The sequence below is a fragment of the Zalophus californianus genome, chromosome 1, assembly GCF_009762305.2.
Source record: "Zalophus californianus isolate mZalCal1 chromosome 1, mZalCal1.pri.v2, whole genome shotgun sequence".
In the NCBI taxonomy this organism is placed as follows: Eukaryota; Metazoa; Chordata; class Mammalia; order Carnivora; family Otariidae; genus Zalophus; species Zalophus californianus.
Window position 1 is genome coordinate 204,914,713 of NC_045595.1, and position 13,762 is coordinate 204,928,474.

At 47.2% G+C, this 13,762-nt stretch overlaps 1 protein-coding gene across 10 annotated transcripts; it reads left to right on the top strand.

Annotated features, from left to right (window-relative positions):
* The first annotated feature begins 2,807 nt into the window (after window positions 1-2,807).
* On the top strand, window positions 2,808-12,156 carry SMIM11A (small integral membrane protein 11A). Of its 10 annotated transcripts, none has more exons than XR_003518642.2 (6): window positions 2,995-3,478; window positions 3,950-4,039; window positions 5,983-6,065; window positions 6,911-7,013; window positions 11,554-11,731; window positions 11,973-12,156. XR_003518642.2 is itself a non-coding variant. In XM_027587330.1 (5 exons), the coding sequence occupies exons 3-4, from the start codon at window positions 7,002-7,004 to the stop codon at window positions 11,716-11,718; spliced, it is 177 nt and encodes a 58-aa protein (XP_027443131.1). In that variant the 5' UTR covers window positions 2,811-2,956; window positions 5,983-6,065; window positions 6,916-7,001; the 3' UTR covers window positions 11,719-11,731; window positions 11,973-12,156. The 10 variants fall into 10 exon arrangements, 4 of the variants coding, with proteins under 4 accessions (XP_027443131.1, XP_027443129.1, XP_027443133.1 ...); XR_003518641.1 differs by lacking the exon at window positions 2,995-3,478 and adding an exon at window positions 3,505-3,622; XR_003518645.2 differs by lacking the exon at window positions 2,995-3,478 and adding an exon at window positions 5,659-5,741 and having other exon boundaries at window positions 3,684-4,039.
* Window positions 12,157-13,762: the final 1,606 nt, after the last annotated feature.

Consider the following 13,762-nt stretch of genomic DNA (forward strand, 5'->3'; position numbering starts at 1 on the left):
ATATTCATTTATTTTCACTTATGTTTCAAGAGACTGATGGTACAGAAAGTGATTGCTGGTGTCTGTTGAAAAGCTAGACAGTTCATTATATCTAGATTTTGCATTATGGATGCACTCCACAGATTAGGTGATTTCACCTGCTAATTAAATCAAACAATATTTAACACCTGTCTACTTGGGCCACTAGCATAGACCCCAGGAGTGCGGAGATGAATGAGACTCTCTGAGCTGGAGCCACCTACTCATTAGAGAGAATGAGGTACATACAGAAACATCACGATGATAGAACATGACAGGTTATAAAGGAGATCAACACAGAGTGGGCAGAGCAGGGACGGGAGGGCAGGCCTAACTTGGTTTAAAGTCTACTCTCTCTGAGTCGCTGAGAGCAGGAAGTCAGGGCGAAGACAGATGTATGGGGTTGTGGCTTTGTGCCTCCCAGCTTACCTTTCTCCTCCCTCATCTACTCAGGCAAAGCACAGCAATTGTGAGTAGGACCTCAAGTCTCAGAGTACTAAGACAAAATTCAAAAAAGAAGCCCTTCTTCAAGGCATGCTTGTAGGATGTCTTCCATTGACTACAAGGATTCTATCGCCAGAGTGAGATATCTACAAGGTATCTGTTTCTTGGTAATAAATGTGCAATCATGCTAACATAAGCCTTACATACAGTGTTATGGAAAGCCATTTATATTCCCAGAGCAGATGTGGCAAGAGTGGCCTCCTTCCTCAGATCAGAAACCCAGAAATGCTATTGCACACAGAACATTTATCCCAGTGTGCCCAGAGCGGCCACCCGGACTACAAAATCCTGGCTTTGGGTCTGGATCCAGACCGAAATCCAAGGTTTCAATCGGGTGACCAACACTATCTTCTTCACTAACCTCTGGTCAGGCTCTTCTGGGCCCTCAAGGAGGCCTCAACCTTGGCTTATGAACACCGCAGACACTTGGTATAAATGATTTTGTCCCCTTCTCCATGCTACGAGACTTGAACAAACACTAGCATAGCTTCTAACAGCTCAAGGCTTCATCCCTAAGAGGACACCAGGCCCATTTGGAGTGCCTGCCTGAGAAAGCTCAACAAGCTGCCAGGAAAATTTACTGTTGGTTCCAGCCAAAACCTGGAGATAAGCAGATCAGCTCCCTGAATTCCCTCTAAGAGCAGTTACTTTAGAAAACTTGTAATTATAAATCTTTTCTCTCCCCCTTTGGGATATAAACCTTTTATTACCCAGAACTGTCTTGTCTCTGGAATGCCAGCATTCACGGAGGTAACTCTCCTGACCGAGCAGGGGAACCTTGCTCTAACCTGCACCATTGCCTCTGGCATAAAGACAGAAATTTGTTTCTCTTTCAGATAAGTGCCTATTAACAGAACCAGATCAGACTGACTAATCCTCTGGTTTTTATAAATATCCACTTGCCTGATTCTGCCCCACTGACCCCACTCCCTCATTCTCCCTTTAAAATGCCCAGTTACCACTGCATAAATCAAAGTGGACTTTGGTTTACACTGGACCCTCTTCTCTACTGCAATCGTTACTGAATAAAGTCTATCCTTAAGGCTTTCACTGGTGCCCGGTTTGATCTTTGACACAGAAAACCAAATGGAAGGAAAGAAATTTAGATTTTTCTAAGAAAGTACATTTTATTATCATCACTGAAAGTATAGTGGCAAGGTAGATGATTATCAGCCAACTTTGCTTTTGTGGGATGGGAGAAATGGCCTATCTTTAGAAGCATGCTGGGTATACAGTTGAAACCACTCACCCCAGTCTGCCACTTTAGCATGGATTCCCAAAATTCCAGGCTGGCCACTTTCCACTAGGTAACTAAGATGCTAATTCAAACAACTTGCTGGGTACACCGCACCCCCCCCCCCACCGCCCCGTTTTGCTTTTAGAGCTCCCTCTGCTTGGATGACTGGCTCTGTATGACCTGAATCCCACTTCCTTCTTACAAGCAGAGTTCACAAATGGTTGCAAAAGGAGCCCATGTTAGTTGCTGCCCTGACGGGAATCTACATCCACTACTGAGAGTCAGGTCCCAGCTGTGGCACTTGCTGTCTTCCAAACCCTGGGCAAATTACTTTAATGTCTTAGCGTCTCCACTTCTTCATCTGTGAATTGGTTATTTTATGTCCTTCTATAGGCTGGTGGCGAGACTTCAGAGAGATCAGAGCTTCACAGTGCTCAGGACACAGCTAGTTTTGTTACTTTCTATAGGAAAACTTCGCTTGTCGACACAACTAAACCCTCCACCCTGTTTGTCCCTTCCTCTGCGCCCCTAACATCTGTACTTCATCACCACAAAATGTCACAGTGGGATTTGCAGTCAGTCCGCCTGTGACTGCCAAGTCGCGCGTTTTCTTGCGCCAGCCACTTATTCTCCCCTCGCTGGTTTCCTCAATCTACAGAAAGAACTCCGTGAACATTGGTCTTTATTCGGGGTCCGGCTTGCGCCCTCCCGTGGGGCAGGGACTGCGCGTCCCCAAACTGCACGCGCGTCCTGCGCGTTTGTTGGGAGTCTGGGAACCCAGAATGGGGGCTAGCGCTTTCCCAAAGGAAAATGCAAGCATTTCGTCAGAGGAGATGAACGCTAAATTTGGAAACTTCTGGGGAGCCAAGGATCCTCAGTCGCAGACAGCAGTGGACGCGAGAGGCCCAGCACCACGGCCGCCCTCCTCCCCCAGCTCCGGTAAATTCAGAACGGTGGCCTGGACAGCAGTGCCCGCCCCAGCCAATCGTGACCCGTGACCCCCGCTCAGTCTCCCAACGCCCGGCCCACAGCGGCTCACTGCGCCGGCGCGCCGAGGGCAGCGCCGTCGAAAACAGCCCGGGCCCACTGCGCCGGCGCGCGGTGTGGTGCATTTCGGGACCTGTAGTTTCCCCGCCGCATTGTGGGATTTGCGGTTCGTGTGCTGTCCCGGCGCTGGAGCCTCCGCGGCCTGGAGCTGTAAGTTGGTGACGTCCGCGTCCGGTCAGCGGGACCCTGACCCGAAGCCCGGCAGCTCGTTGGGGCCCTGGGCAGTCGGGTGGACGGCCCCGCCTTTGCGCGTTCTGTCCAGGATGCCCGCCAGCCGGCCCCCTGCCGCGCGGCGCCAGCTCCCCGAGTGGGGACCGGGAGGGGGCTGGCCGCCGCGGCTCCCACGCGCGGAGCGTCCCTGCCTGGCTCGGGGCGTCCAGACGCCGTGAAATCCGTGGACCCGGCGCCCGGGGCGCAATGTTTAGGCTGGCACGAGTTCCGGGCGGGGCCCAGAGTTGTTCTGGCCAGAGGGTTTGGGCGGATGAGCGAATGTTGTGGACACCCTGTTCTGTGGATGGGTGGGGGAAGCAACGGTCGCCCGTGGCCCTGATCTCCGGGTCTGAGCGGGCTAGGTGGTGGTGTTCCTCAGGTGTCGGGGCGGAGAGGACCCTGGCCTGGTCCCCCGGTTACGGAGGAGCCGAGATTCAGTGTCTCTGGCCCTGGGAATCCGAGGTGACCGGGGAGTGGGGCCCAGCGGTCCACGGAGTGATGTCCAAGGTTCACCTGCAACTAACTCCCTCCTCCCCGCACCTTCCAACTTCCAAAGATGGGGTGAAGAGTTGGGGTGACAAGAGTAGAGACTGGGAACGCGAACAGGTTCGGAGCATTCAGACTGACATACCCTACTTAGCGGCTCTAAGAGCGTGGACACCAAGAGACAGATGATCCTGGAGTTTGTTAGGTGTGCTAAGAAGAAAACGTAGATTGTGGACAATATGTTGTCCAGATTGCTTTCACTGGCCTAACCCAAATAAGCGGATAGCTTTTCTGGTTTCTAGGAGAAAACTGGCAAAGGAAAAATGAGGCTATTTTTACAGGAAAGGGGACAGAATCATTTCTATCTAAGCCATTGCTATTTTTCAGATTTAAACTAGGATTGTGGATAGTTCTAGGGAAAGTCTAAAACCTTCCTGCACTTCACAGATTTTATACCTCAAAAGTGTTCCCATCTTGTTGGCTTTTGCGGTTCGGCCTTCAGATACGAGCTGTCTCCTGTGTCTGATGCTGCAGCAGGTGTGTGTGCCTATGGCTTGGAGCTAATAGCCTGCTGATATTTTTAGCTTTCTCAGTTGTTCTCATTTGCCAAAGTCCTGCTGGGGTGCTACAGAAATGGCTGAGTTGGAGCATGTAATTGCAGGGGGATGGGGAAAGTTAGCATTTGGAGGCAGCAGGTGGGAATGAGCTGGATTGATCAGCCTTCTAGTCTCCCACTCTCACTGCATCCTTTCCGCTACTTTGTTTGCAGGTTGACTTTAAATATGTTTCTTTCTAAAGAGCTTGAATGCCCTCACTCTCTGTATGGAGTCGAGGCAACTGCCAGTAAATTTTCATAGTCCCATAGTCCCACCAAAGAATGGTGACTTACGAATGCCAGAGTTGCAGAGTTGTTCTTTGGATTCTGGTTTTTAAAGTGAGAACATTTTGGTTCAGAGAGGTGAATGAATGGCTTACCCTAGGTCACATGCCTGCCAGGGGTGCCACCAAGAATAGAGTCCAGCTCTCTTGGTCCCTGCTGTCTTGCACTGACTGCATTTTGCCTTGCTTGCCTCTTGTTTATGGTTCTTAAGCTTGGCATGTCCGTTAGCAGAGAGAGAGATACTTAGGGTGACAATAATGGTTGATATTTATTTAATGTTTTCCATATGCTGAGTATGGTGCTTTGTGTTTACAATCCAGCCTCTGAGGAACCTTAAAAATGAGGGACCTGAGGCTCAAAGAGGCCAAACGGCTTGTCCAAGGTCACACTAGTCTTAATCTTAGTCCTGGCTTGCTAGAGGGCCAGACCATTGGGTGGTGGTGGTGGTGTTAATTAAGTCAACACTATTTTTTTTTAATTTCCTTAAATAATCTCCACACCCAATGTGGGGCTCGAACACACCACCCCAGGATCAAGAATTGCATGCTCTACCGACTGAGCTGACCAGGAGCCCCACTGGGTGTTCTTTTTCATTTATTTCCTCCTGTGAGCTTTTTGGACCTATTTGTCGTCCTTGACCTTGGGAATCAATATCTTACATTAATCCATTAATGTATAGGACATTAATCCATTAATTCTCATGTTAATTTATGTAATTGATATGTTAATTACATTAATAGGACCTCAGAAAATTAGGAACAGCCAAACTCACCTACTGTATTTGTACACAACTCGATTAGAGTAAAAATAAAATTTACGTGACTTTAAACATTGCAGATTTCAATATGGCTAATCCCTGAGGTTATCTGAGATTCCTGAAAGTGAAAATTCTAGCAATAGGTTGTAATCCGTTAGGAACATACCTCTCCAGTGCAAGTCAGAATCTGCTGCTACTTAAAGACAACCTGGCCATTTATCTGTAAAGAAAACGAGCACCTTCAGTCACCGTCATCACATTTAAACAGATTTATGGTGTACGTTCCTATCATGAACTTATCTGGCTTTGAAAGAAGTCATGGGGAAAACTTGGTTATCTTGTGCCAACTACCAGCCTGTTTTCTAGATACTATGACCTTGAATAGATGAGGCATGAATTTTCTATATTTAGATGTTTTTGTAAGTAAAAGTTTTAGTGAAACATTTTTCCCCGAAGTTTATTTTATTATCCCCATTCTAAAGGCCTGTGACATTTTCTTGTGCTTTTCTTAATTCTAAGTACATGTGAAGACAAGCATCTGCATGATTTTTGAATGCACATCTTTCCGCCTACATCAGGATAAGACTCTGGAGCCACACTGGGTGGGTTCAAATCCCAGTCCCTGTGTGACCCTGGACACGTTACATAAACTTTGTCTCCTTGTCTCTGAAATGGAACAGTAACCTCTACCTCCTAGGGCTGCGTGAGTTTATGCAGCTGATGCGCCCTCGTGCAGCCCAGCACAGTGAAGTGAAGCTATGATTATGCTCTAAGTTGCCAAATTTCATAAAAAACCGGGGCCCTAGAGCCCATTTAGTTGACACCCCCTTTCTTCATTTACAGATGGGACCAAGGCCCCAAGAGGGAAGTCACTTACCAGAGTGTGTAGGTTCTTCATCCAGAGCTCAAGTCTTCTGACTCTTGGGGTATGTACCATATTCTAAAAAATAGCGACATAGAAGGTCTTGGAGCAAATGCTTTGCTCCAGCTGCGTCCCTGACCTCCACTCCCTGCTTTACCTTCCCCTAGGTCTCCCTCACAGTTGAGATGAAATTCTAGATAGGAATTGCTTTCAGAGGACAATTTTTTCCCCTATCATTTACTCCCCTCCAGATATTTTTTAAGAACCAATTTTTGCTTCATTAATACTCAGAGGGGGCGCCTGGGTGGCTCAGTCGTTGGGCGTCTGCATTCACTCAGGTCATGATCCCAGGGTCCTGGGATCGAGCCCCGCGTTGGGCTCCCTGCTTTGCGGGAAGTCTGCTTCTCCCTCTCCCACTCCCCCTGCCTGTGTTCCCTCTTGCTATAGCTCTCTCTGTCAAATAAATAAACAAAATCTTTAAAAACAAAACAAAAACAAAAAACGGAGGACCTGAAAAACAGAAAGACACTCATCCACAAATCAGCTCTTGCCCAGGGCAGGAGGTGGGTGGAGAAGTAGGTTTTGGACTTGGTTTTTCTGTCCACAGATGAAAGGCATGGGCGCACGTGTCCCCTTAGGAGCAGCACTGTTACCTCTGCTCTGGGCTGTGCTCCCACTCCCAGCAAAGAGCAGCTGGGGAGACGTTTCTGCTCACCAAGACCCAAGCCTGTGTCAGCCCTAAGCCAGGCCATCTGCTTCCCTCTGGGTCACCTTGTTGGGGACACTGGCTCCTCCTGTCTGCAGCCCTCGTTCTCGGCTCATGCGCCCTTTCTCTCCATCAAAGAGGTCTTCCTATGGTGATCTGCTCCAGAAAACCCTGAGTGACCTGTTTCTTCTCTTCTCTACCAGAACAGCAAGAGCTGCCCTTCCAGCTCCTCTCCTCACGTGCTTGTCTGAGTGGGCCTGCAGTGACCCAGAGTGAATTCGCCATTGGCCCAACATGAACTGGAAGGTGAGAATAGTTTTCAACATTATGGCTTGGTTTTTTTCCTTTGTCCTCATTGTAAAAATTCAGAATAACAGTTCTGTAGATGTAGGTTGATTAAAAAGAAAAAAGTGGATTAAGGCAGGAATCCTAATAATACTTTAAAAATAATATTTTCAGTTAAGGCAGATAAAAGTACATTTATTCCCCAGACTTTTGGAGGAAGGCGAGGCCCTTTCTTTGACTGGGTGTACAGACTTCGGATCTGCCTCACTCTTCTTGCAAAAATCATGCCTTTAATGTTTTACCTACAGTTTCACATTTTGGTTTCTTTAAAGTGGGTTAATATTTTAGGAAACAATCTACATACAAGATATTTCCAGATTTTTATATTTTTCTTCCCTAATCTTTTACATTTGTGTTGCCAACAGCACTTTTTTTTTCCAACCTAAATTTGAAAATGCATTGAAAGCATTCAATTTAGTTTTCATGGAAACAATTTTTTCCTCATATAACATAGCCATATTTTGTAAGTATTGTGTTTAGATAAATTATCCATTATAACATCAAGTACAGCTTCAGCTGGTTGGGGAATAAACATAGCGGTCCTCTGTAGCACAGACTCAGCCTCCGGGAGCGCAGGTCCAAGGGCAATCAAACGGAAGCCTGCAGACTGTGGGCGTTCGTGGGCAGGTCTCACAGAGGGAAAGGAGAGTCATCACGTTAAATCCCTGAAGTACATGGGGATGTGGTAAAGGTCGGTTAAGAGAGCAGCCACTGAGATATATTTTATCATAGATTCTTTGGAAGTATAAAATTCGGTAAAAATCGTGTTGTCTCACCCTCCAGAGATGGCTACTATTAACAATTTTGGTGTGTTTTCTTCCAGTCCTTTTTACATATATGTAAGTGTAGTGTATGTATTTTCAAACTTACGATCCCACTGGGTATATTTTTTTTTCAATTATGAACCTTTCCTTGTTCAAAACATCCACCAGTTTTCTATTGCAAGGCTTACTGGAAAGATCTGGAAGCAGGACCAGGGAGCTGGGAGAGAGAGAACCCCTTTCCTTCCCTAGCTCCTTTGGGTAGGGGTTTGGGGGCCACCCAGGAGGACCATGGGGACTATTCTCCAGGACAAGCCTGGTTGAAGGTAAGAGGCAGAGTGAAGGTTTCTTGAAGGAGTTGAAAATGTAGGAGTGTCTGTTTAGCCTATACTGGGGTTCCAGAGCTTAGAGCAGAAAGGCTGAGAAGGAAAGAGGAGGCAGTGAGGGGTTATAAGAGGAAGAAGCAGAAAGCAGCGTGGGGTGGGATTTAGGGAAGGGCTTGTCCTCTCTGCGGTGGCCACAGTCAGTGGGGATTAAAGTGTTCATTTGAGCACCCACGCCAGTCTTGCTTGTGACAAAAAGAGTTCATTCTGATGTCAGGGACAGAATCTGCCCACACCTTTCCAACTTCGAGCAGATACACAGCTCTGTGACTGCCAGGGAGCATCCTCATGTTTAAAAGGGGGCCTTTCCTTGTAATGTCAGAAGGAAGTGGCCTCTCCTTGCACCCTGACCTCATAGAGCTCTGGAAGGCGGGAGGATCAGGTAGCGAGCGCACAGTACATCCTGTGGGCTTCCCTTTCTGGCTCAGGGGGCCTGTGGCCGTCAGTAACAGTTAACATCGTGCATTAGCAACCGCGTGTGACCTCATTGTTGAAAAAATTAGCCATCCTTATTACACAAGTATTGGGGATTTATTTTAAAAATTGGTATAGATCTCATCCACCCCCACAGTATTTTATTCATTTACCCTCTTGAAGGTTGGTTTGTTTTGAGAGTTAAAATGAGGGGCTCGTTAGAAATCAAAGGAGGATCTTGCACAACGGAAGCTTGGTACCCTAGCGGGGCAGGAATGGATCCCTGAAACCCTTTGCTTTAAGCCCATGTAGTGTCCTTGACCTCTGCTGCCACCGCCCTGCCCTCTCCCAGTCCTGAAACTTCTGCGTCTTGCTGCCTCCTGTGTCCACTACCTTTAAGAAGAAAATAAGCCTTGAAACCACTTACCTCTGTCCATGTATTGATGTATTACCAATTTGGTGCATTTTCTAACTTCCGGTTGAGATCTCCATTCCTGTACCTGCTAAAGCTGTCCCCTGTTCACATCACAGGGACCCGTGGGCTGTGGTGTGGGCTCCATCCTAATAGGACCCACAAGGCCCAGCTGTAGAGATGGAGACAACTGGAAGAGTAACTTTTCCCATGTGGATTAGTGCTTCAGTTGGCCTAGACCAACCTAGTGAACATAAAATGGGGTTTCTACCTCTAAAATTGTTGATTTTTGCCTCCAAGGAAATAAAGTAAAAGCACATTTGACATTTTTTTTCTTTAAAAGCTGGTTTGTAAACATGGAATCAAGCCTCATTGTGACTGAGAACCTTCAAGAATATAGATGAGTTAGGGGGTTGTCTGGGGGAGGTAGTGGAGGTTAGCTGTGAGGAAGACCTGTGTTCTGAGCTGCTTATATTTGTCAGGAGAAAAAAGTTCACTCCTGCAATTTTTGTTAGCCTTTTATGCTCCTGCTGGAGTGATCTTTCTGAAGCGTGTATGTTGTATTTATTCTTTCCTGTTAAAATGACTTTGTGGTTGAAAACTATTATCTGGTTACTTAGTGTTCTTGTGTTCTTAACCGTTTTAGTTAAATTCAAACAATTTAAATATTTGGGTTCCTCCTTTTGTGATCTGGTATATTTCTTCTGCATCACATGGCAACCTTCCTCAAATATCCATAAGTAACCAGCTAAATAATTTCAGTAGTGAGTCCAGTTGCCTTAGGGAGACTTAGTAGCCAAGGCATCATTTATTTGCATAATTTAGCTGTAAAACCGGCGAGGGTTGGGTAGAACATGGTAGATATTACAGCATCGTGTAATGATGAAGAGAGTTCAGGCTTTGGAACAGTCCAAGGATTTGGTCAGACCTAACCTTTCCAGACTTTACACTTTCTCAGCCACAAAATTAGGACAGTCGGCCTGCCTCCTGGGGATCTGATGAGGGCCCTAGGGGAAAATGTAGGGGAGTCACTGAGTGCACAGTAAGCTTCCGGTAGGCCTAACCGATGCTCCGTCTTCTGCGTGTGAAATCTATGTCTAGGTCTGTGTCATCAAGAATTTTAATAAAATTGCACAAACACCTGTGCACGTAATTTATGACTTCGTTAATTCCATTTCCTTAGAAATCCGGACGCAGTGGAAAGAAGACTGGCGTAGGGGTTAGAACGGTTCATTCAGAGTCTGGCCTCCTTGTGAATTCGCTGTGTGACGTGGGTTGGCCTCCCCCCCGCCCCCCACCGGGAGCTTCCCTCTCCTTGTTTGTGAAACAAGGTGGTGGACTAAGTCATCTGTGAAATCTCCCCCAGGCTTCCAGCTCTGGGAGCATGTTGTTCCCAACTGAAGTTTTCTCTGACCGGTTGAGTTAAACTGTTACAAGGAGAGCAAATGTTCTTTCCATAGTAGAAGCTCATTATATAGGAATTGCATATAATAAGTGATGTTTGGCAACTGAATGATTTCACTGGAATAAATCCTACCTAGTCCTCTAGAATGGTGATCGCTCAAAAAAAGCATACCTTTATTTGGGAAGGAATTTTTAATCACACAAAAAGCTCCTAATTATTATTCAGGTCATATTAATCATGTTTCTGAAACAAGTATAGTGTTTGCCTTGAGATGCTATTGTGCTACAGAGACTATCATAGTAGTTAGTGTACCTACTAGTACAGAGAGTAATTCAAATCCGTAACTATTCCCCAGGTATCATTTTAGCCCATGGGTTTTTTTTTTTTTTTAAGATTTTATTTATTTATTTGAGAGAGAGCAAGAATGAGAGACAGAGCATGAGAGGCGGGAGGGTCCGAGGGCGAAGCAGACTCCCCGCTGAGCAGGGAGCCCGATGCGGGACTCGATCCCGGGACTCCAGGATCATGACCTGAGCCGAAGGCAGTCGCTTAACCAACTGAGCCACCCAGGCGCCCCTCATGTTTTGAATTTTTTTGTCTTTTTATATTTATTTTACCTTCCAAGGGCCAGTGCTAGTGAGTAGCCACAACCAAGAAGAAAGGGTAGCATGCTAAAGTTGGAGAATCCAGAAGGAAGGTCTGGTCCCGCCTCCCTCAAAGGGGCAGAAGCTCAGAAAGTCCCGTGACTGACGCTAGTCGCGTGGTCAGTTGGGCCCCCGGCTCCATCTCCTTTCCCTGGACCATGGGGCCGCCTCAGAAGCAGAGGGCCTGGGGGACTGGCAAAATGCGTGGTCCGGTTGTGAGAGACCAGAGTTACGTCAGCGGCCCACGGGTGGTTCTCTCGTGAAGCCAGCGGCGGGGGAGTGATGGAGGGCAGAGGTAAGCCTCGACTCATCGGTGTGGGCCAGGGGACCTTGTCTGTCCTGGTCACCCATGTGGCCCCAGCACCTTGCCTCGTGCCTGTTACATAAGAGGTAGACAGTAAAGGTTTGTTAAATGAAGGAACACGAAAGAAACCTTTCTTATCAATCATGGAACATTTAGAACGCTTGCTTTCTTCTTTAAGGTCCTTGAACACGTGCCCCTGCTACTGTATATCTTGGCAGCCAAAACCTTAATTCTCTGCCTGGCATTTGCCGGAGTCAAAATATACCAAAGGAAAAGATTGGAAGCAAAACAGCAAAAACTGGAAGCTGAGAAAAAGCAGCAGTCCGAGAAGAAAGAGAACTAGAGGGAAATCAGAGGTACTGGGACTTTGCACGTGCGGAATGTCCGGTGGGCGTTCTGCCAGGCCGAAGAAGTTCCTGTCAGGGACCCTTCCTTTTTTTGGAAAAGGTGTTTTTCTGACTGAAACTCTGGAGTTGGCACAAGGGTGACTTCAGTGGTTTCTGTTTGTTCAGTTGAAATGGCTGAGCATGAGGGGTAATGCCGAGCAAGTAAAACATTCAGACATTTCATACTTTTCCTTTTGGTCTTCCTTTCTAGAATCTGCAATTTAAATGTCAGCCTGAGCGGATTTCAGCTGAGAAGAAAGAAGAGACAATTACTGAATGGTGTGTCAAAGGATAAACTCCCAACCTGTAGGGTTAACTTAAAATTATATGGACTTTTTCATGCTCTTAAAAGAACCCATATTTTGTTTACTAAAATAAAATACCTTTGTAAAAAAGGGGGTCTCTGTCTCTGGAATAAGCCAAAGTCTTTCAGTCTCACACAGACACACACCTGCCATGTTGTGAGGGGAGGGAGTTTTGCAAGCCCGCACCCCTCCCAGCCCATCTCAGCTCTGGGTGCCAGGTCACAGGTGCTCTTGACACAGGACTAGGCCGCAGGAGAAGTGGCTTCTGCTCTAGGGCTTGACTGCCAGCCCTCCCTGACCCTCCGGCCCTCTCCTCGGCTGCCCTCCTGCACACTGCTCTTCTCTAGCCCGCCTTTCCGCCATGTTTTCACTGTTGGGGTGGAGGGAAGCTGCACGCTCGCTTGCCCGGGGAGCGTTGGCGCCTCTGCCGACCCAGCTGGGTCCCCGTGGGGCGGGCTACAGGGTGAGACCCACCGGCCACACTGGGTGGGAGACTCGGAAGAACTAACATCCCTGAGTCCTGTCATGAGAGAGTAAGAAGAGCGGGTGTACTGTCCTCTCCCCCAGTTTGCTTGTTGGGGTTTACTGGTAAAAGATGAAGGAGGGCGCTGAGCCAAGGAGACTTCCAGATCTGAGAGGAATGATACTGAGAATTTTTTGACTCAGCACCTAACAGACTGAGATCTCTATTAAAAGATTCCCATTGTCTCACTTCTCTGGATACCAGCGTGGGTGGGGGATGAGGAAGCAGGAACCAAAGCCATGCATACAGTGCAGTGTTTGGTTTGGTGCCTTTGCTGGTGGCCACGTGGAAAATTTGCATGAGTGTACGATTGATCCTTGAACCCCATGGGTTTGAACTGTGGGGCTCCACTTACAAGCAGGTTTTTTACAGTAAATACAGGACAGCACTGTAAATGTATTTTCCTTATGTTTTTCTTAATATTTTTTCTCTCGCTTGAAGAATACATTGTATATATATATATATATATATATAAAACACATATACAGAATATGTGTTAATCAACGTTATGTTAGTTGGTAAGACTTCTGGTCAACAGTAGGCTATTAAGTTTTGGGGAGTCAAAACGTGGATTTTTGACCACACAGGGGTTTGGCACCCCTAACCTCTGCGTTGTTGAAGGATCAACTGTATATTAATAGATGTCCACCCCACTCTGGCCCAGGTTGGTGGAACTCTGAATTTTAAACAAGAGGTGTAAAAGGAGTTCTTTCTCAAATTTTACTGTGATTGCTGGATGCTCTTAATCACAATTTAGAAAGCAGAGTTTACATTTGTAGCTTGAGCCAACAAGCTACAAACCCCCAAATAGTCAATGTGGCCTGGGTCTCATGGTGCACAAAGAGATGCCGGAACAGAAGTGTAATGCCCTAGGATTTCTGCCCTCCAACCCCAACGCTTCCCTGACTTGCTCAGGTGGGGCCCAGAACTGACCCTGGGCCACAGCCAACCCTCCTGCCTTTGTCAGGGTGCCCTATGCAGCCTGGCTGGCCACCCACCCCTTCTGGTCTAGGAACTCTACCTCTGCTTCCTTCCCTCTCTGGGGATCTAAGGCATTCCTGGCTCCCACCCGGCATCACACCCAGTACCTCTGGGCATCTTTCCTCCACGTGCACTCCCTGCTGTACTCCTCAGAAACCCAAGGACAGGGGCTGTTGGCTTTCCTGGAGAATC